This window comes from Molothrus ater (assembly GCF_012460135.2).
Source record: "Molothrus ater isolate BHLD 08-10-18 breed brown headed cowbird chromosome Z unlocalized genomic scaffold, BPBGC_Mater_1.1 matZ_random_MA35, whole genome shotgun sequence".
Lineage (NCBI taxonomy): Eukaryota > Metazoa > Chordata > Aves > Passeriformes > Icteridae > Molothrus > Molothrus ater.
In genome coordinates, this window is record NW_023416471.2 from 3503746 (window position 1) to 3531069 (window position 27324).

General features: G+C 34.4%; 1 protein-coding gene across 1 annotated transcript in view; it reads left to right on the top strand.

The window, feature by feature from the left end:
* The window catches only part of MAN2A1 (mannosidase alpha class 2A member 1), a 107153-nt gene that overhangs the window by 58357 nt on the left and 21472 nt on the right, over positions 1 to 27324 (top strand). Inside the window, exons 13-18 of the mRNA XM_036403557.1 lie at positions 10468 to 10633; positions 12504 to 12734; positions 12820 to 12942; positions 19559 to 19673; positions 23309 to 23442; positions 24512 to 24653. Of these exons, the coding sequence (XP_036259450.1) occupies positions 10468 to 10633; positions 12504 to 12734; positions 12820 to 12942; positions 19559 to 19673; positions 23309 to 23442; positions 24512 to 24653 (911 nt within the window). The remainder of the gene's footprint in view (positions 1 to 10467; positions 10634 to 12503; positions 12735 to 12819; positions 12943 to 19558; positions 19674 to 23308; positions 23443 to 24511; positions 24654 to 27324) is intronic.

Here is a 27324-nt window from a genome sequence, read left to right on the forward strand (position 1 = left end):
GAAATTGCCACTGCAAAATTAAAGCAGTAAATAAGTTCTTAGTTTGTAGGATTCATAGGATCTTTGCTGTTTTTCTAAGTTGCACAAATTTAGTCCTTTCATTTCAATACATGGAATATCAGCATCTTTTGTTGGGGTTTGCAGTACCAGTACAATCAGACATTGAAGGTGTTTGATGCTTCAGTAGCTATAAAAAATTACAAGATTTAAATAAAATATGACAATTAGGTCTTACAATAAATTTCTGGTTTCCTCTGAAAACACTGCAGTGGAAATATCATGAAATGCAGAAGAAACAGGTGAACTAAACATACTCTATGGGAAGGAAAAGCCTGAGCTTGTTTTCAAAGCACAGAAAGGGATCATTATGAAGGAGCATGGTAGGGAATGGTTGAATACAGTTGAAAGATCTGCATTGTATGCATGTACTTGTTGAAGGAGTTTTGGAAATAGGATATACATATTTTCAGTATATTAGCACATTTGTGTATTATTTCTTTTTTTTCTAGGCACTGGCCCTTCAGCCTTTTTACTGGAGTTACCTTGAGGCTGTATCGTAGTTAGTCCAAGGCTCTCAAGGCACAGACTGCAGTGATATGGAATACTTAAAAGTCTTTCTGCTCTTCTGAACCAGATTTTTTTTCCCTTCTAAATGCAGATTTATAAAGCCTGCACTACAAGAGGAACAATGAAAGGATTTTAGTGAAGGTACTTCCTGATCCTGAAAAAGTCAGGGGGCTTCAAGCCCATCTTGGACCTCAGAACATCTCACAACTTTGTGGTAAAAGAAAAATTTAAAATAGTGCCTTTGGACTTAATCCTTTTATCCTTAATTGGACAGTAGTTATGTGCTCCAGATTAGGATATATGTGCCACTACAATCCATCTAAATCATAGGAAGTATGTGTATCTGGCATATGTAGTAGGTACATAACATTTAAAAGTCTTGTCTTAGGTTGATGTTGATTCTTTTCGTGTTCTCAAAATATATAGTTCTTGCTGTGCTGTTGTCTGTGTTTTTTGTGAATGCTGTTTTCTTGAGGTTGTTCCATGGTTTGTTCTTGAGAAAGCCACACAAAGGTCCTGTTTCCTGTGAGAGTGGAGGGATGGATTGTGTGCCTGTTGTCTGCATAATTCTGCGCCTTTTACATGAGCAATGGATATTATAAAGATTTCTCTGTAGAGTTATAAAGGAGAGAATTCATTGTTTTATTAATGAGTCTGAAGTTAAGATTTGGGGTTGTCATTAGGAAGGGTAATCCTACAGTGACTCTGAAATGTCAAGCTAAGATTATTTTTTTATAAGCACAGAATCACTGTTTTTTTTTTATTTGTATGTTAACCAGAACTGTCAGACATTACTCCTTTTGGAAATAATATGTAATTTTAGCGTAGCTCTGTTTCTAAACTACATTTTCTTTTCAAATGCTGTTATAATTATGGCATTATATTGTGTTAGTTGCAAGTCTACTGAAGTAGATTCATGTGAATTTACTTATTTATTGGAAGTATCTCCTCATTTCTTGATGCCATCAGTTTAATAGTATAATGAAAAGCTGATCCCTGGATAATAGGTTCTGTTTCCACCTTTTTACACCTTATGAAAGTAACACAAATTTATGTTGTTTGCTGGTAATTTGAGGTTAAGATTACCATCCTATTAACTCTTATGAAGGTTATTATTCATAAGCTTCAAAAGATGTCTTATTTAAGAAAATGGACATTTATTTATTCATATATTATAACATTTTATTATATATATTCAAGATTAATATTCTACTCTACAATGAACAGATTAAATGGATTATAATTTGCTGCTTTGATGTAAAGTGATTTTCTTTTCTTGTTACATTTGTGATAGTATTGATGAACTTATGAGATGCTTATCTGAATGTGATATAGAGGAACGTATTAGCATTTATTTAATTTTGTTAGGTAAACTGATAAATCTCCTTTGACTTTATCCAGCCAATTAAAAGACCCTTGGGGGAAGGTATTGGAATCTTCTTTTGGGGAAGAACCTGCTTTTCTCTGGCTTATTAGAAAGCTGTTTGTTTAACTTGATTTTTAATAAACCACCCATATTCCTACTGCTCCAGATTTTGTGTTTACATCTGACACTATATCTGAGAGCATAGGTCCTAATCATAAACAAAAGACTTTTCAATTTAATTGAATGTCTAGGATTGTATAGTTATGCATGCAAATGGTTTCAGTATCTACTGTATCTCAGAGGAGGTATGTTTAATCTCTAGAAACTATTGAAATTATTTTAATATTATTAGGCGTTGATTAAGCACAATTCACTGTAGTTTCATATGTTGCTTTGACCTTAACTTTGTGCTACCTTCACTCAGTTAATAGACAGATTTGTTGATTGCCCAGCTGTTTTCTAAATGTTCATTGATAAATGTTCATTGGTAAATGTTGGATATCATGTATTATTCAAATTAAATCCAATCTGAAAAATCTAAATCCAATCTAAATCCAAATTGAATCAGTCTGAGTAGGGTGGAATTTTTATTGTGCAAAGTAAGGCCAAAACACAAGTAAGGATTTCTTTGGGCAAGATATTAAAGTCACAAGTAATTTTCTATCTGTCATGCTAACAGAGTAGAATGTAAATAGATTATAAAAGTGGATGTCATACTGGCAACAACCACTCTATATAGGATTAGTATTTAAAACTGTCTTGGTAAACTGGAGACATTATTTCATAATCAAAGAAGCAGGCAAGTGGAAGTATTGCACATCACATTGAAAAGTAAGGTGTCGACTGACCAAATGTACATTAGTGAAGCAGAAGAAGACTGCGATGACAGAAGATGGCATTGATAGAGTTACTTGTATGGTATCAAAGCCAAGTTTGCTCTTGGATGATTTAAATGGAAATGTTTGTAAAATGCAGCTGAAATAGTGTGCTGTACTCAAGAGTTATGAAGGCTTCATCAAAAATATGGGGTGAGAAGTTGGAAAGAGTTAATAGGAAAGCAGGAGCACTAAGTCAAAGAAAGCACCCAAGAGGATCAAGAGCATCATCTATTTAGCTTGAAAAGACTGATAGTATGGAAGATAAGTCTATAAATGCATGCAGGTTTGTTACAAACAGTCATTGTACATACAATGGAAAATAGGAAGACATAATTGGAGAAAATGTTGTTTACAATAATTAAAAATTTATTATTGTATTAGAAAAAACTGGTGCTTGAGCTGCAAAACAATATAGTCAGATTTGGACTTTTTCAAGAATAGCAACTACAGCATTTTTCAAAGTTTGCTCTTCTGATTTCTCATTTTGTCTAAGAGGTCAAGCTACAGCAACCTCCTAGTCCACAGGAGGTTTTGTTAGTATCTAGATTTTCCTTTGTCTCCTCAGTTTACTCTTGGGAGTCACAGTGGAAAAGGGGTATTTTGTAGTACCTAACATGATCTAAGGTTATAGAAAAGTGTTTTGTGCATAGACCTCTGTTTGACCAGGTGGAATAAGGAGAAAAAGGGACTGGTTTAAGACATATAAGACCTTCCAGTGATCTTAAAGACTGCATGATGTTTGTATAAGAGCTGGTAGCTCTAATGAGAGAATATTTCTGCTTAAGAGTCGTGCACAAGCACAACAATTTATTGTTTATTGTACAGAAAAAAATGGAATTTTCTGGTCAAGACAAAAAGGTCTTTTCCTCTGACAAAAGCTATTTTGTCACTTGGCAAATCTGTTGTAAAAGCTGGAGTGTTCTTGTATCACTTTTGGTGAAAGACTGTCTGAGTGCTGGTATTTTAAGTGTTTTATGCATTAAATGTTTGCAGAATGATGTTTGTGGGGGTTGTGGAGGTCTTTTTTTGGTGATTTTTTAAAATTACTACCATAGATAGGTGGATTTCACGTGTGGTGAGGAGTATTGAGCAGTGCAGTAACTACTAGTACTAACTGTGTAGATTGGTAGCAAAAGATCAGTTCTCTGTAGGAACACAAAGGATCAAGAAATTTCCTCATACTGGAAAATCCTGCATTTTACCTTTACCTCTCTACACCCCTCCCTCTCCTCATTCCCCAGAAATTCTGTTTCTAAATCCCTAACATCAGATTTCTGTAAATTAGTTGGTATGATTTAACATAGGAAGTGTACTTCCCCTTCTGGAAAAGAACCCAGAAAAACCTCTGATGTATCAAATAGGTATTGCTGATTTTGTTTCCTTTTGAAATATGAACTAGGAAGAAAATTATTTTCATATTATTGGACAAGTCTCCATGCATATTTGTTCCAAACTTATGAGTTTTTATCTCAAAATTAATTGACAAATTGATTTTGATACTTTTTGTTTCCTTTTTTTTTTAAGTAGTTTCCTACTGTTGAAAGAAGGCTGTGAATCAGATGTCACTGATAATAACTCAAGGTGCACAGAGACATAAAGTTCAGTATTTGCAATAACATGAAGTAGAAGAAGTATAATTTGGGTGAAATCATGAGAATATTTTACATTTGAGAAATAAATATTAATTTCACAGAGGGGAAAATAAGGATAGTTTACCTGCTGAGTCAAATTTTCTTTGAAATTAGTATGAGTCAGACTCAAATACTTTCAGAAAGTGAAGCACATTGGTCAGAAGATTTTCATGCATGAGGGTTTGAGTAACTTTGTCCAAAATTTTCTCTGTTGCCTAAGTTTCTTACAAAATGAATTTTGAATAGAACTGAAAAGTGTCTTGAAATGCTGTGAAACACACAGCTTCTGAAGCCCAATTTAGTAACTGATAGAAGAGCTGTAGGAAAAAAACCATTAATCTGCTGCCAAGGAGAGTGTCACAATCATGAGCCTGCACAGTTGGCTTTTGATGAGTTTTGTTCCTAAAGGAATATTAAGAACAGAACATGGATTGAGATATTGGAAAATGTCTAATTTCTGTATAACCAGAGGAGCACTATGAACAGATAATGTCCCGAAGATTGTATATATGGCATTTATTTCCAGAACAATTATTTTATAGGCTCTATAATTATATTTTATAGGTCATCTTTAGTAATTCCTAGCAGAAAAGCATAAAAAATGGATGAGGAGACCTGTACTTAAAATGTCATGTTATTCATACTCTTGACTGAGGAGGCCTTGACCCTTACATGAGGGGCCATTAGAGTTTTGAAAAGAGCTAGGTAAATACTTGACCTTTTTTTTTTTTTTTTTTTTTTTTACCTACCAGTTGGAGTAAGTATTCAGTAGAGTTTTCCTTCTTAAGAAAAGGGAATGGCTAATGTTAGGTTTTATTCTATGTTTTTCCCAGTGGTCCCTCTACAGCAAGGAGAGAGCTTTATAAATAACAGGGGAGTAATTTTTATGCTCAAGTTACTTATGGTTTTATTCTGTACTTTTTTAAAAAAGAGGAAAAAAGTATCTTGATGTTGTCTTGGGCTTCAATGCAAGAATAACAGTAGTCTTTTCTTCAGGGGAAGTTGTACATATTTGCACAATGAACAGATAAATGTCTGGTTCAGATAGATGGTCTGGATTCTTTTCCTGCCGTGTACCTCCATCCCCAAAGACATGCATCTGTGTAATGGCAATTCATTAGAGTTTCTTAGGATTCTCATTTTCTTGGACTTTTGGGGGCTTTTTTGTTGAAATTCTGCCATACATCAGAAGTCTTGTGGTTTTGATTTTTTTAATGGTATTTTTGGAAGCTACCATGGGAAGCAGTGCTTTATGTAGTTTAAATATTAAATCTGAGTTTGTTTCTACCTTATATACATCAGTGTTCAGTAATTAAATATTACCGCCTACTGACTTCTCCCAGTTTCAAAGCAATTTTTTCTTGCAATTTTGAGATGTGAGACAGTTTTGATTCTATTACCCAGTGAGATTATTTTTTTTTAGAGAATTTCAGTGTTGTTTACAATTTTAAAGTTCTATCAAAGTCCATCAAGAGTCAAGAACTCAGGATACATTTCTAGCTGAATTATGGTTTCTAACCCAACAGCCTCTCTGGTGACTATTGACATATGTAGTTACTTAAATTCCTTTTCTCTATAGCATAAAGCCTTTGAATCTGTTTTCACTACTCCTCTCTTGTTCCTTTCAGAACTCACATGCATCTGTTTGTTCTCTTTGTTCTTCACTGGAAGACCACAGATATAGTATATAATTTAGCTTCATGGCTCGTATCTTTTCTCAGATTTGGGTGTACTTGTTGCATTTTTTTCACCACTTAGGTGGTTTTTACCTTGGCCTTTATAGGAGAAGAGTGAAAGAAACTAATCAGCTTTGAAGGTTTTGTTTGTGTAACTTTGCATTAAAATTGTGCTTATGGGTCCAAAGAACTGACTCTGATGAAGCCATTTATAATGGGAAATGCTCCTATCCATCTCAGAAAGTTTGCTGTAGAAATTTTAGTAAAATTGGTCAGTCTGAGCTAGAGGTCCTCAAGGAATTGGTTCTCCAGATGTATTTGAATAAAGTTACTCTGCTGGACAGTGAACACTGTTGTCTTGAACTGTAAATCCCATGTGCCTTGAAAGGTGGTTTTTGAATAAGCCCTTATCACTTACAATGCTCTGATATTTACTAGTAGTGAGTTGTGGTTTCTCACCTTAGTTGAATGCATCCCTTATGAAGGAAGGATGAATGAACTTCAAAAGGAAGTCCTAACTATGGGGTGTTGCAGGTGTTATCAGTAAATGTATGTATCAACATATATGCCTATATGTTTTTGCATATTGGAGAAACAGAAAACAGGGATTTTTGAAATACTGAAGCTCTTCTGTTTGAACTGTATGAAAAAATATTATTTTACAAGGCAGAGATTAGAGTTGTTAGAGATCTAAATAAATAATCTTTATTCATATTTTTGTCTGTAAATATAGCTACAGCAGTTGGCATATTTTCTTAATTTAAAAATGAAAGTATTTAAAGTAAGAAGCAGTGGGGTGGGAGGCGAGGGGTGTGTTCCAGTGCTTGCTGAAAATGTTCCACAATGAGTTAAATCTTGTACTACAGGAAAATCTGGTCAAAATATTCTTGTATGTAAACATTTAATAGAGTTTATTAATGTTGTTAATATTAGATTATCTAGGGAAAGTGGTCATGCTTCTATGACTAAAAGACACCTGTTTGGAATTTCAGAGACCCAAAAAAGTATGGGAGTAAAAGAATTCAAGGTATATATTTCTAAAACTGTCTGAAGAGTTGTCAGGATTTGCTTTTCTTAAATTTCAAAAATTTGTGACGCATCCAATTTAGGATTAAGAGCTACAATAACTTCTCTTTTTCGAATGGGCTGGGAGCAGTTAACTCCTGCTCCCAGTGCAGAGGTGAAATGCATGGTCTCTGTGTGAGTGGTTTAGTCATGGTTTTTGTACCAATGCAGTTTATTTTAGCATAGTTTTAGCATTATTAGATTTCCTGAATAAACAAAATAAATTATGGCTGACTCTTGGTGCTTCTAAAGTAAAATATTTCAGATAAAATTTTTTCATATAAATTTTTACCGATAACCCTTAAAACCCTTCACTCTTTAACTGAATGAAAGATGTAAACTTAATTTTTTTTATTGGTGTTGTTGCTGAAGACCAGTTACCTGAATAATGAAAAGAAAATATTTGCTTGCTTTTTTTGAAAGACAGTAATATTCATGTTTTTGCTTCAAGGTAAGGAATAGAAAACTTTAAATATTATCAAGTTGCTTCTCTCTGTAATGCAACCACAGTGCATTAATACATACAACTTTTTTATGAGACAGCCTTTGCAATTATACAGTTTAATTGAGGTGTAGATCTTTTTTTTCAAATAAAATCTAAAATTTTTATAGTGGGATATTGTTTAAGGGTGGGAGCTGAATAGTACTGCTGAGGTAATCTAATTTAATTAGCACATTAGTCAGTGCTTTTGTATATGCACAAGAATTATGTCTTGTTTTCTATAACTACTATACAAAAGTCCTCCTGAAATAGTATGTTAAAACAAAATATTAGTATCTAGTCAAAACTCCTTTATTTCAAGTGCTGAAAATCTACTCTGTCATTGCTAGCCTCCTCTATCTTATTACTCTACACACACATAATGAACTTAAAATTCACTGATTCAAGAAGTTAAAAAATGTATATATTTTGATACAACAATAGATTTGTTTAATACAAATACAATTTAAAAAAAAAATAGCCTGAAGAAATATAATAATAATACAGCAGTTCATAAAACTGAAGGTTATGTTTATGTTTTGCTATAGGTAAATATGTCATGCAACTAATTAAAGTTGTGAAATATGTTTCTAGCTATGGGAAGGTGAACAAAGTTTCTGGAAATATATTTTGCACTAATATGTTCTTTGCTTGGCAGATAATTTAAATTTAATGATGATGTGTAGCATTACTGAAAAAATTGTATGCATAAGGTCTCCTTTTACCTGGAAGCATAGGAATTGAGGAATTAAATTTTATAAGAAGAATAAAGAAAAAAATATGTGGTCTATTGATGGATGAGAATGAGGAATTATTTTGAGCTTTGGTGTTCAATCATCTCTCAACCTGTATTGTTTCTGACAGAGTTCTTAACACTCTTTTTTCACAGTACATGAGGAGTTCTTAAAAATTTTGATATAATTTCTATTCTCTTCCTAATTTGTATTGGGTTGAGACTGAGAGCAGGGTTGGTTTAGCTAGGTTTTTTGATTCCACTAATGTCATTAAAAAAAAACCAAAACAAACCAACAAAAACACCTATTGAGATTAACCGTGAGAAAGGAGACAGCTCCACATAACCAGAAGTGTAAATTTCCCTACCCAAGTCTAGGGGAGGTTTTTAGAGAGTCTTGCACAAGTTCTTAAAGACTCTGAAAGCTAACCCAGAATATGGTTAACTATTATATTGTCTGGTAATCTAGGAGTCTTCAACATGAAACAGGGCAAAAGAAAGCATCCAAAGGCATTTTTGGTTGTGATCACAAATGCACGTTGAATATCATTGGTATACTTAGAAATCATGATTGAAGCAATACTTCAGGACAGGAATTTAAGGAGTTAAAAGGAAAATATTTTTTTATGGGAAGCTCATTTGATATATGGCAAGTCATCCAAAAGTTCTTGATATAAAAAGCTAATAAAGCCTCTGATTTTGTTTATTCAACTAATGAGAAGTTGGAGTTGACCTTTCATTTCATACTGATTGTGAGGTAATAAGGTAGTAGTGAAGCACTGAGAAATTTACAAGCAAGTTTGATGCAGGCAAACAAAGGAAGCCAGTAGGAAGATAAGGGGGAAATGGTGGCCTGGTCAGGATTCTGAATGAGATTTGTAGATTGGATGGATGGAGACAATTCTAGGTGAAATGGTTTGGTCTGTGAAGGGGTAATTGAATTTGAGGTTTAAGATGTGAAAGCAAAAGAAATAAAACCATGGACAAAACCCTGAAGAATCTGCATAGAAAACACAGAGCAGAGAAGGAGAATCTACTTAGAAGAAATATGGAAGGAGTGATTTGATAAGTAAACAATGGATCTCATGGGAACTGATGTAAAATCAGATCTCATGAAGAAGTAAACTGCTTTACAGTGGGGAGTGTTAAGGAGGTTGGAGATTGAGTATTGCTTCTGCTGTGTATAGTTAAGAAGACACCAGAAGTTTTGGCAAGAGCAGTTTTTGTTTTAAAAGACTTCTTCTAAAGGATGACACAAACAGAGGTAAACTTCAGGGAACAGCTGCAAATACTGCATTCTTTGAGCTTGTCAGTGAAAAGACAAGAAGTACGATGATAATCCTACAGATGCATGAAACAAAAATGTTCTAGTATAGTTCTGTTTTTCTATACCTTACAACACATGAACCTGTAATAATAATAAAAAATATATGGGCTAATAAAGTCAGTCTTCAGCTCAGGGCTGATTCTTTGGGTTAATAGCATAATCTGTGTTCAAATTGAACACTATGGAAAAAATAGTCATTCCATATGTACCTATTAAGAAGCTATGCAAAGAGTTGCCATAGCGAATGATGCTAAATTATAATTTTAATAATTTTGTACTTTACCTTTTAGGAGAGAGAAACTAGCTCCTTTAGTGAATATATGTGTAGAACCAGTTTTCTTCCCTCATTTTTTCTAAGCTGTGTTAAAAAGATGCTATTGTGGATGAGAGCTTGATAGTTCAGCCTGAAAAATACATTTAAAATGCCCTTAAGTATCTTGATTGTGCTTGCAACTGTTAATAGCAATTCTTTAGCAATTATAATGGGAAATAGATGTATTTTTTGTAAGGAATTTTCAAAATTTCTTCGACAAATAATAGCATTAAGAAAAGATCTGCACATAATTGATGTTAAATATCCATTGTTTCTTGGTTATGTTTTGTATATTTATTTGTTGTGGTATGTACCTGTTGTTCTAACATTGTTTTGATCCTCTGTATGTAAAATTTGTGTGCAGTAACATTAAACCTGAAGGAAGAAGCTTGGTTGCCAAAAAAAAATTTAGTAAATATGTTTTTTTCAGATACCTTTTGATACATAATCCTACGGAACAAGAGCGATTTTCAGTGGTTTCTGTCAATGTGAATTCACCTAGAGTTAAATTATTGTCTCCTTTGGGAAAACCTGTTAATGTCCAGATTAGTGCTGTTTGGGATGGAGCAACTACAGTATCACATGAAGCTTATCAGGTACCCCTACTTTAAGTAAAAAACATTAAAATATGGTTTTTTATATATATTGTAGCTTCATAGTTGAAGGAAATGGAAAGTGTACTTATATATTGGGAATTCTATTCTCTGTAGACAGTACTATTAATTCAGTAATTTTAAATTAAAAAAAACCCAACAAATAAAACCCAAAACAACAACAAAAACCCCCTAAAACTCAACATGCATGTGTTTAGCATTAATGTTTCTTAAACTGATAAGCTGTTAAAATTTTGAGATATAATTTACTACATTTAAAGGATCAGTTTCAGCTGCATGACTGGAAAATACTGGATGTGTGTCTTTTCCCCTCACTTTCTCAATTGAGCTGCTTCTTCCTTCAAGTGCCAATCTCTACACACAGTCACACACGTCTGTATGTTCTCAAGCATTCCAGCTGGAACATGAAATGGCTTTTCTTGTACATGAAATGGCTTAAGCATTTACATTTAGATGTCCTCTTCCCTTCCAAATACTTAAGCTGGGCAAATATCTTCAAGCCCACCTTCTGTTTTTTTGTTTGAAACAAAACTTCTAAGAATTTTTGAGTTGTACATCATTATAGAAGATTGTCCTAGATGATCACATCACATATTAGAAATTTATTTCATTAAATTTTAATGAAATTGTAATGGTGTCTGACTGCAATAGTAACACAGTATTGCAGGCTTATGTTTTGATTCCTTTTGACGTAGGAACTTGGTTCAGGATAATATTTCTGTGAAGCTAAGTCAATAACTGTCTCTCAGCTGTGTTCCAAAGGGATAATTATTATGGGTAAACCTTGCTAAGCAGCTCAACCCCACACACTTCCTCGCTCACTGACCCAGTGGGGTGGAGGAAAAAGTTGGATGGGCAATGGTGAGAAAGCTTGTGGTTAAAGCTGAAGCTGTGCACACAAGCAAAGAAAAACAAGGAGTTCATTCCCGGTGTCCCAAGTTTGGGGAGGTGGTCAGCCATCCCCAGCAGAGCAGGGCTCCATCACAGTGACTTGGGAAGACAAACACCATCACTCCAAACATCCCCCCTTCCTTTTTCTTCTCACAGTTATTATTGCTGAGCATCATGTCACATGATGGGTCTGGAATATCCCTCTGGTCAGTTGGGGTCAGTTGTCCTGGCTGTGTCCCCTCCCAATTCCTTGTGCTCCCTCAGCCTCCTCCCTGGTGGAGCAGCAGAAAGGGCCCTGATGCTGCATAAGCCCTGCTCAGCTGTAGCTGAGATATTTATCTCTGTGTTATCAAAGTGGTTAATACTGAAACCAAGCACCAAAAGTGCTGCTATGAAGAAATTTAAGTTTATTCTAGCCAAAACCAGAACAATTAGTACTTTTATTGCTTGAAGAAGAGGAAGTGAAATTACTTGTCTGGACTTCAAATTCTAAACAAATTGCTTTGGAGATGTACCTTGTATACTACTCTTCTATGCAGATTATAGCTTCTAAAAAAAGAGACTGAAAATGAGACACTTGCTTTATACTTAGTTATTTAAATTCATGCATTTTTAAATTTAAATTTCAAAATCAAGGGATAAGTAGAGTCTGTGTGCACTTGATCCAGTACACATGCATCTACAATGAAAAGCAAATATACTCAGTACTGCATATCACAACAAACATTCCTAAGAAGATTCAAAATTGTTACTGCATTAATATAATGGTAATCTTGATGCTAAGCAAATTAGTCATGCAGATATTTCTGTTTGTTAATTCTTCATATTTATTTATGGACTATGGGAAAACTCAGCCATCCTAAAATTATTCAAGCAAAAGTAGTTGCTCTGCACATAAATTTAGTATAAAAAGTTGATATTCTGCTATTTTTAGTAATGACTACTTATTTGCTCCTAACAGATGTCTTTTGTGGCACATCTGCCACCTCTTGGGATTGGAGTTTACCAGCTTCTGGAGGATGAGAGTTCAGAAGCAGTTTTAGCTGACTATAACATATATGTAAGGAATAGCAGACAGGAGAAGTCAGACAGAGTTTTCAAGATAAAAGAGATGCAGCATTCTGTGGATAATATAATCTTAGAAAATGCGTACATGAAACTATGGTTTTCTGGAATGTCTGGATTACTGGAGGTATGTTATATTTTATTTCAAAACACTATATTTTACTTTTTTGTGCTGCTTTATGGAAACCTAACATGAATCTCTGTCCTTTTAGAAAATAAACACCAAGGAAGATGGTAAGAATCATCAAATGAAGGTGGAGTTTGCTTGGTATGGAACTACCAGTAACCGAGATAAAAGTGGAGCTTATCTCTTCTTACCAGATGGAGATGCCAAGGTAAACTTTCTGTTTACAAAGAAATTCTAATCTTGAAGTACCTTGAAGTGTTTGGCAGATACAGATTGGAAGAGCTAGTTGTCCCTAAAACTGGAATAAAAGCTGTGTGGCTAGGCATAATGACATGGGCTATTGAAATGATTGGCAGAAGTTCATACTTCCTAACCCTACATAAGAGTAAAAACACAATAGAAATTTGAAAATGTGAAAATCTAGAGAATATTTATGATTCCCCCTGCAAAAAATTAAGATGTGATCCTTGCCAGAAATCCAGTGAGATGTGACCATTCATTATCGATGAAATAAGTTAATTTTTACTTTCTATGATGAAAATGTGGATTGATTCATTTCTACATCTTCACTTTTCTGATTTTTTTTTTAATTGTGAATGTGTTGCTTTTGGTTCAGAGCTACTTTTTAAGCTGATATTGGCATACTTAATTAAGATACTGACTCCCAGTTGGTGACAGAATAGTAAGGAACTGTTCTGATTTAGTTCTCGAGGGTTATCTGTATTTTTAGCTGTGTAATTATTGGAGAGCAGCAGCATACTCCTATTAGTTTTCAAATTGGAATTTGGGAAATGGCAGTGTCTTACAGTGATTTCATTACCATATGGAGTCTACTACTTCCCTTTTGGAACAGGAAGGGTGATATTTTAGAAAGCAAAAGTTAAAATAATAAACATTTATGAAGCTAGCTAGTTGCCAGTATGTTTCTTCTGAGTTTCTCTTGTGTAAACTCAAGTTGCAGACATAAGGCAAATGAAGAGCTCTACGCTTACAATTTTAGGAAATATACAAGAGTAATCATTCTACTTTTTTTGGTGGGAGGGAAAGATGTTTGGCTTTCTTTGTGTTTTCTTTTTTTCTTTTCCTATTTCTCCCTTTTATATGTGTAAATCTATCTGAGAGGAAGCAGAACAGTTTCCTTTACTTTTGGCAATCTTTCCTAGAAGCACACCTTTTGAGGTCTGTGATTTGATAGGTTTAGTGTATTTAGTCCCTTAGTAATTTACTTCAGATATGTTCATCAGGGTTTCCTTATCCTTCATTTTATATGCCATTTCATATTTCTTTTTTTTATTGTGTTTTTATCTGTGAATACTTGAACAATATCACTTAGGGTTTTTAATTTTTACCTTTCACTAGCTGCATGGTCACACTTTATTTCATTTTATATTCTAATTCATCTTTGACTTATTATTATTTAAAAATAATCACTAAATGTAGCAGTTATGTAATTTTAACTATACATTTAAGTAATTTGCTTTATGAAAATAATCTGGACAAATTGAGGTAGCAAAATGTTATGGTTTAAACAGAAAAAGTCTGTCACATGTCTGCAAGCACAATTAGAAAAGAAAAATGAAATTAAACTGCATTTTAAGTTAACATTAAAAGGATGCTGTTCAACTTTTGTAACATTTTATACAATTAAAATGGAGTTGTTATACTTCGGAAAATTCTGCTTCAGTAATATTTTGCTTCACCATAAGGCTCATTTGGCTTGCATTTTAATAACACTAATTAAATTGTCCCACTGGGAATAACAGAGTAATTCTATAGTGGTTTCTAAACCAGTTTGAGCTAATGCTTTCTGTCTTAAAAGAAATGCCATCTGTTCAGGGTTCTTAGTGTAATGTGGATTGACTAACTTTCTAAGGCCATGTGTGAATTGGCAATAGGATAGATGGCAGGCAGTTTTCTTGATTTTTGGCTAGGTGTTTTATTGTTTTGATTTTTTTCTTACACCGTTTACCCTATGTTTTTTAGCAAAAATTGCAAAGAATAATTGCTTTTTATGTTGGACTATTTTCCTTTGGTATACTCAGAAATTATTTTGCTTTGTCTGTTTTAATAATTTATCTAGCCATATTGCTGAACTACAACGGTGCAAAGTCCAGAACAGAGGCACAGAGTGGGTGCTCCATCCTGCAGGTCTAGAGAGATAGGACAGTCCCCCACCATGCCTTTGTCTTCTCTGCAAAATCAAAACAGAAAACAAGGCACCAGTGAAAAAGGCAGCATCTTAATTTTTTTAAATGGCAGTAAAGTGTTTGACTGATTGACAGTGTTAATGAAGTTTGGAAGGAAGGGATTTCCTTGGGCCTCACAATAAATATAATGTCCTGTTCATGAGGAGAAAACATGTTTTTTAGTTCCTGTGACTTTGTGAAGAATGCCCAACTTGTTTTTTTGTAGATCAGTGGGAAAAAACCTCACAGTATTCAATAAACTTTGAAACAGTTATATGTCTGTATTTTCTTCTGTATATTCAAGACAAGTCAATATGTGATGATTTCTTACTAGCCCTGCTTCCTATCAATAGGGAATTGAGCAAAGCAGTTTTTTCCAAAGCATCAGATGCTAAATGTTTGTGGGATCAATGTGAGTAGTTGAACTTTTTGTTTTACAAATAATTTTTTTCAGTATCAAAGTGATGGTTTTTGTTATACCTGGACTAGGAAATTTTGATTCTCCCTCAGGCAGCTGGTTCTGTGATTCTGTGTATGTACTAGTTCCCACAGGTACTTAAGCACTAACAGAATATGTAAGAAAACAGATTTTTCTTTTTTCCCCTTGCAGGATCTCTCGTGCTAGAGCTGAAATACATGATATTATCTCAGTCTAACCTCAAACCCTGCCAAATAAGGGGCAACCTGCTATTGAGAAACACTTTTTCCTGCAAGCTTTGTCCTGTGATTTTTCTTTTTTAAAATTTTAGATCAATCCAGAACATTTCATGTGTGGTTGAAAACTTTCCTCTTAGTTTTTTTGGCACCCAGACCAACAGTGTGCGGCACTACCAGAAGTTTCCTGGCCACTAAAATGGTTGGGAGTGCTTTACTTGTCTATAAGGGGAAAAGTTAATTGCCCATGCTTTGTGCCTCCAGGCTGCAATATACCATGCCATTTTCTATACAAGCCAGTAAATATTTTGGTGAAGGTGTATCTCCAGTTATTTCCACCCTTTGGCACCTGTTTCGATGTTAAGTATTTTAATATACCTTAGGGATCTATGAGGTATTATTTTGTTCCAAGTATTCTCCCTTAAAATTCCTAGCTAGCTCCTCCCCAGGCCTTCTGCCCACTATAATTTCAAAAAAAGATTGTCTTATTTCTCTTGGAGTACAGAAAAATGATTTCTGAACCCTTTGATCCACAGTTCTGTTGTCCTGTTTCTGAAAAATGCTGATTTCCAGGCTCAACAGAAGCTGCTTCACTAGGCTGCTGGATCTTGTACAATGGAATTCATTCCACTAGAGCTGAGGGGAACAGATATTACAGCAGCTATTTAGTTTAACTCTTTAGAAAGTGGAGTCTTCAAGCTGGCCATTGGATATGAAAGCAACATATTTTTATTCTAATTCAAGGTGTGAGTCATCACAGTGTACTTGATGCTGGAAGGTCCTTTAGTCCATGATTGTTTACAAAGCAGACTTAACAATGGATTGAGACAAAGACTTTGTCAAATCAGTTTTGCAAATATCTATCATCGTTTGTTCTTTCCACATTGCCTTAGACTTTCATATCAAAAGTACCTTTGCATTTCAGATCCAGGACCAGGATCCTTTCACAGACCGGTGCATCTCACCAAGGATCTTTACAATGATACTAGAATAATTGCATATTCAATGCATAAGGATATTTTCCTGTTTAAAAGCAAAAGCCTGGTTAATTGAAATGTTTTTCGTGAGGCAACCTGGGCAATTATCTCTTTATAGGTTCTGAACTCTTGGTATTTCTCTTGGTAACTATCAACTAATCAAGTTCTAGGATTAGTGCTTTTCTAAGCACTAAATATGAATTTGAAGGCTTCCCTGTTCTATCACCACCATATTTTTACTTCATTTTTCCTGCTTGCCCAATAATCAGGGAACATCAGTTGTCCTTGAGAACTTGAGTATACATCATATTGCCACTGTTTCTATCAAAAAGAACTTGTCTGATCCCCAAAACTACGTGATACCATCTGCCTTTGTAAGCTACCTTCCTCTTTTGGGCCTTTTCTAGCATCGTGACTGAATTGGAGGCTTGCAAACTCAATGCATGTCCTAGCAAAATTAAGAATTATTATTTTTTAAAAATTTATTAGTTTAGGCAATATTTGCAAAATAACTGTTCCTTTTCCATCAGCCCATCTTTCTGTTTAGTTTGGAACAGTCTATAATAAGTTGCATTTATCTTCAGAAGAGGAGCTAATTTCCAGCCTGGAGCTTCAGGTGTGTGAACTTAATGTTTGTGGCAATATCCCAGAATCTGAGAGCTGATATACCCATCTCATTTCAGGTTTGTGTGTGTTTTGATAGCTGTTGGCAATATGCTCATGTTTTGTACTAAAAAACTCAATGGAAAAGAGTTCCTCCAAATATTTGGGTTTAGGGGTTTTTTTAAATTTTTAATTTTTGAAATTACTTCAGGTAATTTTTTCTAGCAAGTGCACAGTGTTTTATATTCCTGTCACTCACCCAGCATCTCTCCATTTTGCTGGCTAGCTCCAGCGAGAACGGAGCAAGAAATACTCTTAAAAACTACATAAGACCATAAGATCTGTGTTACTTTGATAACAGAACATATCTGGCAGTCTGTTGTCCATGCAAGTGACATTCTCCTAGGTCACAGGTCATTGGCTTGTCCTGATGACCTCTGGTTTCTCAGTTCCTTTCTGAGAGTTCCTTTAGGTGGTGTTTCAGTCTGTCTTTACTAGCTTGAGTATCTTCATGTTGCTCTGCCCTGCAGGGAGGATTTTGAAGGGTTTGATTACTCCACCATTTGTTTGGTCATCCAGTTCCTCCTCTGTGGGATTTTTAACTTCTAGAAGCCAGGTAGTCACCAATTAAATTAGTTTGTCTTCTTTGCTTATATGTGATAGAAAAGCAAATATCAGTTTCTTCTGCCAGAAGGGGAGTATTCAGGCTACAGTTATGGATACTGTCAGTTTTTAATGGAAATAAGAGGTTCTAACCTAAGATCTGGTCTTCAAATTTCTTTTATCTCAGTATATTAGCTCATCTGTCTAATATGCCCCCTGAATGCCATAATCCTTCTGTGTTTCTCACCTAGCAAATGGATTTTGCATAACAGATAACATTTGTCTGTCTTATTGACAAGATGAGATCCTATGGAAGTATTCCATAATTTTTTCATGTGGACTTTTAAGAAATCTAAAACACTATTTTGAGGTTTTTTTATTGATTGACTGGATAAGATTTTCAGTAGGAAAAAGCCTTTTCTCCCTAAGCCAAACAATCTTCTTAAAGCATAAGTAACTGTGATTTCTCTTCCAAACTCCTGTACAAAATATTCCTGCAGTTGATAACTGCAGAGTTGCCTCTTGTACCTCTGGCAAAGCTTTTATTAAAGAGTATTCTGCAGCTCTAAGAGTAAGTACGTGAATACAGAAGGTGAGCTTTTCGCCCCAAAAGTCCCTTTCAGTTTTTTCTTTTATAAAATACTTCTTGAAATCTTCCCTGTTATACATACAATTATATGCTCAAAGAATATTGGATATTTACCTGTACTTGCTCTTCTCTAGTGTGTTTTGTCTGTATGTATGTGAGCTTGATCTCTGCTCTTCCTCAAGCTGCATCTGTTCTTTGGTGTCATTGCTTCAACAAAGACCATGCTCTGTCCTTGTGGCCTTGTTATATACAGAAATAAGACAACCACCCTCTGAGAGCTTTCTGCCTAGATCCCTCTGAATAATGTGTTTTTCAAGCAGTTGGGTTGTGGTTTTTGTGAGTGAAGTCTTTATTTACAGCTGTTCCCTATTGAAGTAGCTGCATGTGTTGAGTTTTCATTTTTGGCTTGTACACTCTCAATATTTAATTCATTTTTACCTTTGCAGCCATCCATTTATTTCAATCTGGGGATGCAACACACATTTGGGATCAATGTTGTTTTTTTTAAAATAGTCACTGTTTGCCTAGCCAAGACTCTAAATACTGTGACTACATGGAAAAATAATTTTCTTCATCTCTTTGGTTTGTTGTAAATATGCAAAATTTGTCCTAGTCTGTGGGAGCCATGGGTAGTAAGTCGCTGTCCTTATTGACATTTCATAATGATTCCCAGCCCTACCCTGCATTCCAGAGAGTTCCTCTGACAACTCTGTCTGCTTCTGATGAAGAAAAATCTTACTCTTCTATTTTCAAGGTATATACAAACTGATCTACACAGCAGAGTAGGGGAGGCTTTCCTTGTCCAGTGTGTACCACTGATGGAGGTAGTCAAACTACCTGCCCCAAATTTTGAAAGTACAGTATTTGATTGATGGTTAGCAGTTATAATTTTTCTAGCAAAAGAGCTCAATCCAGATGCAGTATCAATATATTCATGTGCTTGTCTGTAGACTTGTATCGCTTAATCTTCATAAAATGCTTGTGAGATGTGTAATGAGACTTAACCTAATTTTAGCTGAAGAGAATAAAGGACTCTGAAGAGAAGTTGCTGAGTTTCAGATTAGGAATAAATTTTAATCTCCAGTGTTTTAGATCTAGAATGGTTTAAAAAACCCACTATTTTAATATTTATTAAATACCTTAATTTATTGACAGTGCCTTTATGAAAAACTTCCAAAATACTCACTCTGACTTTCTGTTTTCTTTTTGTAGCCTTATATTTTTACAGACCCACCTACCATAAGAGTTGCTCATGGAACAATTTTCTCAGAAGTTGTTTGTTTTTTTCACCACGTGACACATACCATGCGGCTGTATAAAGTCCAGGGTAAGAGTTGTGAAATTCTGTCTCTCTTGGCAGTTATTTTACATCACAATGATCTTGGATCCTACCTGCCTTTTTAATGTTTAAATTCACCTCTGCACTAGTGCAGAATTCATGAGACTGAGGTTATATTGACTCCAATACACTTTGCTCTGTGCTCTGCGATTTCTCTCTGAGTATCATGCTAGACATTAAGCTGTTATACTTAAACTCAACTGATTTGTTAGAAATACCTCTTCAGACTTTACTGACTCATCGGAATGCTGTAACTAGCTACACATTTTGAAAATCAGAAAAGAAACTTTGAAATACCTTGGAGAGAATGTAAGAATATAGTTTCTTTCCTAGTTTCACATTTACTGACAGAAGTACAAAATATATCAGTGACCTTAATAGAGAAGTCTGTTTTACTTCATAACTTTAGGCTTTACTTATTTATTACCTCCCTTTGTATGTCCTTTTTCTGCTTGGGAGAGCTCATGACAGAATTTTCTATGTCTGTTGATAGACATCAGCACCAAACATCAACTTTTTGGCTCTTAGGACATAACATCATACCAGTTTTCCTTTGTTTCCTTTAGATTTCTTTTTAAGTTGCTTGTTTCTCTACTGTTCAGCTACTGATTTCCAAGGAAATTTTAAGTAAACAGTAATTTTGTAAACTCTCTACCCTTCCAAACTTGATGGAATTGGCCACTGAAAAATGTAAAAGAGGGAGGAAATCATGGTGCAATTGTATACAATTATTTTCATATGGAAACTCAAGTTAACATGCTTAAGTGTATCTTCCTATAATTAAGAAACATACATTCATTATTTATATTTACTGGAATTATTCTGAAATAAAGAGGCACTGATTAATGTTTTCAGTTGAAGGAACTTACATGTTTTGTATTACCAACTTTACTGTAGGAGTCAAAATTGTCTTCGTGTTTTTAAAAATCCTATTTATCATATTTAATTATTTTTCCTAAACAACTTCTAAAAAAAAAGTTATCAGTACTTTGAAAGTCTTGCTTGCTCTTCTCCTTCTTTCTTTTAGGTTTCAAAAATAGTAATGACATCATCTGTTTGATTTGTTTTTTGTTTGTCTTTTGTTTTGTTTTAGTTCTAGTGTATTTGTTTTAGTTCTAGTGTAGTTCTAGTGTTTTTGATCTAGAAATAAAATTGATTCAGATACTTCATTTTTGTGACTTGTACATTGAAGTGTGAAGTTGCTGGAATTTATACATATGCCAAAAGCTCATCAGAATTGAGTTCCCAACTGATACAGCAATTCTGGATCAAACATTAACTCCTTAGGTACACACGCCAAGAGTTTGCATTCATTGCTGAACATCCTGAGGATGTTCAACTTATATTCAAAACTATATATATATATATATATATATATATATATATATATATCCTGTAGATTTGTTTTAGTGACAAATAGTTAAAATCATCTTATGATGAAAAAAGATACTTTGAGGTCAAGAGGTACCAGGTTGCCAAGATTGTGGAAAAAAAAATTACGTTCCTCTGTGAGTTTTAGTAAATTAAAATTGTCAGCAAGGGAAAAAGCCTGAAAAGCCTTTTTTTGGTTTTTTTGGTTTTTTTTTTGTTTTTTTTGTTTTTTTTTTTTTTTGTTAGGGAGAGGTTGTTATTTTAAAGTGGATTAATCTGTAATACTCCTTTTTCTTTAATTTGCTACTAAATACCTGCTAGAAGTATTTCAGTTCACAGAAAATGAGTTGTCAGTGAAAATCACTTGCTTGCCAATTCCTAACAGTTAAAGTTATCTTTCCTTGTGAGTGTACTGTCTACTTTTTTCCTTTGGTTTTTCTGGCAATTCATCACAATGTTTCAACACTTACAACATTACAAATGTAATGTGTACATGGATAAGTCCTGTACCATGCTTCTACTTTGACAAGAAAAAATTATGCAAAATATATTTTATATATTGTGTGTTTGCTCTTTGGTGTGTTTTTATCTAAATTTCTTTAAGTGTTCTTTTTCAAAGTTTAAAATTTGATAGCTTTGCATCGTTGTTTTGCTGAGCTCTATTTCCTTGGCTTTGTAATTTATAGTTATTAGTTATATTTATTAGTTATTTATATAGCATTACTTCAATTAAAATAAGATATTTTGAAGTCTCACTAGACATGTACAGTAACAAAACATGTGGGAAAAAATCACTATGTGTATAAATGCATTTTGATTTCAAATCAGGATCTCATCTCCTGTTTTAACCTACCTCCCCTCCTTGCCAAGCGGTAGCAAGACTGATTGTGTGGCTAATACAGCTGTTGGATAGTACTCCCAACTCCTACATCTTCAGCAATTTTGGGGAAAATAGCTTTTACTACTTTTGACTTTAAAATTCTGTTGATTTTGGGCAGAAAATACCCTGGGTTGACAACTCTGTTCAGTAATTGACCACCGAGTGATTTTTAAATTCTGCCATCGGCATCTGTTTTTGATATTAGCATGATTTGGTTAATCTTTTTATCAGAAGCTTGTCATAATTTATTCTCTTTATAGTGGTATTTTTATATACTCAAATTATGCAGTACAAAAATGATGACAGTCTAAAGTAAATGACTTTATTCTTCTTCAATGTACTCATGCTTTTAAATATTTGGGAAAAATACATGAAATATTTAGAAAATCTGTTACTGAGAGTATCAAAAGTGGAGCATTAAAATCCACATTTTCCAGAGTAGGTTTGGGAAAATAGAACTAATTAGCTGAACCAAGTGTTTTTCATTTAGCACTGAAGTTTAATAGCCATTGGTAAATGTTAACATTTTAACAGTTGCTGTACTTCTGCAGGTGGCATTTAGATTTTAAAATAGATGTGGAAACAAATACATATGTGTTCTGCTTGGTGCAATTCTTTTTGCAATCATTAGTCCCATTAGATTACAGAAAAGGTAAAGTGGTGGTGCTGAACGATGGTATAATTCCACTCCAGACTGTGACTTGAACTGTTTGAAAAGGTCAGGTTATTATTAAAGGTATTTAATTTTCAGTACAAGGCACTTTAGGAAAAAAAAAATCTCACCGAAAAACTTGTCTGCCTTTTCAGACACCTAATCCATCTTTTAATAAATATTAAACTTTTCCCTGTCAACAAAATTTTGTGTCCTGCTTGTGGTTGTATCAGTTCAAATTTCTTAATACACTGTCCTTAAGGGAGATTTTTATTTGATTAAAGGAGCTGCTCAAAGTTTCCTGCTCAGTTGCACAGTTCTATCAAGAATCTAGTGACTTCATTCTTGTCCGGGAATGGGGACAGCTGCTAAAGAGTGAAGGGGAGAAGTGACTGACCAGGTCTTGCGCTAGCATGTTTATTTAAAGACAGTTCTCAACAGCTGCCTGTTGTTCCCTACTGGTTTGCTGGCACCCACAGTAGTTCTTACTGTGTATTGCTCCTATTCCCCTTCAGTGCTCTCTTTCAGACTGTCTGTTCAATTTGTACCAAATTAGAAATATTGCTCTATCATCTATTGCATAACTGTCTTCCAGTATCTGGTTAGGTATGAGAGAAAACAAAATCTAGATCACAATCTAGATCTGTGTCCTGGGAGCACAATCATTCTTATACATGTGCAATCACTTTTAGAGATTTTAAATGCATCTTTTTCATGTAGGTTTGGAAGGTCAGTCTCTTGAAGTTTCCAATATTGTGGACATAAGAGGAGAATATAATCGTGAACTTGCAATGAGAATTTCATCTGACATAAACAGTCAAAATAGATTCTATACTGATCTTAATGGATATCAGGTAATTACCATCTTTTAATTGTAAAAGCTTAGAGTGTCAGGTTTTGACTGTCTAAATGTAAAGAGCTTATATTAAACAAACTCTCATGTTAAAGTACACTAATCATTTAAAAGGAGAAATGCTTTTTAAAAATGTACCTGTTATAAAATTTGATGTAGACCAGACTAAGAAGTAACTGTGTGCTAAGGAGTGCACTCCTTAACTGTGTTTAAGTAGTTTGTTGACTATTCTTTTAAGTTCTTTTTAAGAGAAGAGTTATATACAAGAAGTTATGACAAGTCACCATGTAGCTAGTTGCTTATATGTATGCATGACTTCCTTTCCTCTGCTTTGTTTATTTAGTTAAAACCCACACCTAGTGAACAGCTGCTTACTACTGTGTTGGAAATAAATGATGTATTTTTTGATGTATAATGCTTTTTCTGTTGGTAATACATCTGAGGAAGGGGCTATTGTCTTAACTTGAACTGTGCAGCACACACAAAAGAGAAAAATTAGTTTTCCTTACCTTTCTTGCTAAAAATAGTTTTGCAAATACGGGGAGACTATGAGTCCTGAATAAAAGACTACTGGATTTCCAGTTACTGTACTACTGCATTTTGCTGGAGACAGTGAATACTTAAACATGAAAATAATTTTAATACTACTACTCATTTGTCATGTACCATTCAAGAATTTCAACAGCATTTCAATAAGTGCTCATTATAAACCAACAGTTCCTTTTCTGCTGCCTTAAATCTATTCACTGCTTGCTCTCTAGAGGAGAATATTTTTTCTCTCATTTTATAACTGTGATTATTCCTTTTTATAGGTTGCCTTTTTGTAGGTTCCCTTGATGAATCTTTCACATTTTTTCTTAATATTGTTTGATCTAAAAGTACACTCTAGCTACCATTTCCAAGGTGGTAATTTTAGCCACAAATCTCAAAAAAGCTAAATAATACAGTTGAGTGAATGCTTTCGTGATGGCTGGTCTTCCAAAGCACATGGGATAAATGTCTGAAAATATCTTTGAAATTTAATTGCATAAAAAGAATGTATGTTTTTGAAGTTTGCGTTCATATTGCAGATCCAGCCTAGACAGACGATGAGCAAGTTGCCTCTTCAAGCAAATATCTATCCTATGACTACCATGGCTTACATCCAAGATGTTGGTGTTCGTTTGACACTTCATTCAGCTCAGTCCCTAGGTGTTGCAAGCTTGAAAAACGGTAAATATAAGATGAAAGATATGGCAAAGGTCTCTCCTTCATGATATTCTAGAATAGTTAATTCAGGGATTACTATACTTACCTACAAGCATTTGAAGAGAGGAAATAAGTTTCTCTGATTCTGACAAGTTTCAGAGTATATCCATTACAGAGGAGGAAGAGGTTGGTCCCACATGAGATCCTGTCACCTTCAATGAAAGATCTCTCTCAAACTAGAGGAAGAGGAAAAAGATTGCAAAAAAGACTGCAAAGAAGGAGCAATAAATTGTCAGAACCAGCTATTGTTCACCCAAGAACTCTGGTGGAATGAAATAACAGAACTAAAGAGTTTATTCTTTTTCATACTGCCCTGGTAGGAGAGGACTTAAAAAGGATGCTGATCATGTTTTTTGTTCTGTTTGTTTGCTTTAGTGTAGGCAGCACTAATCTTAAGGTATATACAGCACAGCCTAACTTCCCTGTCAAGGAAAAACAACAGCAACTTTTTTTGAAGATTAGTGTTAGTGAAATAAAGGATAAATATGACCCTGGGTAAGATTGAACATACTTCTGAAGCAAAATGATACCTCACAAATTTAATGGAGTACTTTGACAGAGGTGATGAATATGTTGACAAGAAAAATCAATTCATATTAAGAATTCCAAAAGAGACATAGTCTTGCTCCTTGGAGCAGAACAGGGTATGATGAATGGCCTGGAGGACTGGAAACAGAGGACAGTTAGTTATTCATTCTATCAGAATGGGGGAGGTATTAAAATAAAGCTAGTGGTAGTGGGCAAAATAAGGTATATAATTTATAACTTAATATGTATAATTTTTTGCTGTAATATATGTTGTCAATTTAAATTTATATGGTTTTGGACAGTAATGGAATGAATACTCAGAAAAGAAAGAGTCCATCAGAAACTGCACCAAAACCTACTTCACAGTTTCTTTTAAGAAAAATGTCATAAATGCTCTGTTCTTCCAAAAGGTGAATACCATGCTGGATTGGTGGCAGCATTAGCAAACCTAATTCACTTTAGGGCAAGAAATTAACACTGACCTGTACAGTGATGCTGTAATAAAACCACGGTGGAAAATATCAGCCTTCTGTTCCAAGTCTACCAGATACAAGACCCAAATCATTTTTTCATGCCTCCCCTTGCTGGAAACCCACTCCTATTGGCCTGATCCTGTGAATGACCCTGACACCACTGATGTTGTTAAGCACTCATTAAATGGGTATTGGAGACTTAATTAGTCTGCAGAGGCTCTATTACCTGATAATAGTATCTGTATTTGTTTAACAATCTTAGTCTCTGCATCACAAGATAATGCACCATCTAAATCCACAGACACTCCCACTTTCTGCCATTAAATTGGGGAAGTTAAGGCTAGCACTGTTCGACATTTTGCAGTTAAACATCAGGGAGAAACTGACCTTCTGTGAGCACTTGTTTCAAATCTGTCAGAGGACATTATAGGCTTTTTACCTACTCCAGTTAAATAAAGGAGCAACAGATGTATTCCATACCTGACATGATGCTGATTTCTTGACTGTTTCACTCTTTGACAAATTTTATTATGTAATTTAAGATACACCAACATGAAATATTTACTCTGTGCCCACTAAGAAAAAACAGAGAATGAATTAATCTGATTTGTTATCATTAAGTAATATTTCATTAAGTTACTAATTGGCTACCTTGTCTTGAAGGCATGTTGGATTCCTCAAAAAAGAACAGAAATGAAGCTGAAGTTTCAGAGGTTGCAGAGTATCATATGCTTCATGACATTTTTTCTGAAGGTCTTTCAGGAACTCAGAGGGATCATGGAAGAAAATTCAAAAATCTTACAGTTTAGGCAAACAAACCTAAGTAACCTAACCTCAGTAGCTGTGTGCCTTTGTGTCAGACAGGTGTCTCAAGGCATAACCCAACATCTGAAAGTTACATGCACAGTACTTTAGTTCAAAATAGCAGGCTTTTTCTTACTCATTGTCAGCTGATTTCTGTCCTGGATAGACAAATCTGTTTGTACTCAAGGGAAGGGAGGAATAAGTATTGAGAAAATCAGGTAAGTGTTTGTAGAACACTAAAGTATAAAAAAGACTGCCTTAGTAAGCAGCCTTTTCTAGAAGCTTAAATTGTGAACTTCTTATTCAGGAGGCAAGCACGTCAGTCTTCCAGTTTTATTTAGAAAATATGTACACTTGTTTGAAGATTCAGTGTGCAAAAAACATAAAAGTCTTAATTACGTGCCCCAGTCTGGTTATATATTCTGGATATAGAGACTTGAAAAATAGTGAACTTCACCATCCAGGTTATATATAATTTAACGTCATGCCTAAAGAGCTATTTTGAGTGGCCATACTGCAGTTCAGTTTAAACTCAGAATTTCATGCTCAGTGTTTATCCAGTGCAAAGTTCTTTCCTATTCCCACAAGTGAATTTTTCTATACAAGAAGTGATTGTGATTATTTATATACTCCTGTTGATACCTTTTTTCCTTCTGGTTCAAGTGTGAAACAAAAGAATGGAGTACAAGGTGAAGATAGTGCCTCTCCAGAAGGTGTCTCCTGCTTGGAAGTGATTCTTATGTTGGATGTTTGATTGCCAAGTATCCTTGTTGCAAATAGTAGTTAATAGTAATAATTTTTCATATTAAACTTTTACATAAACTCTGAAA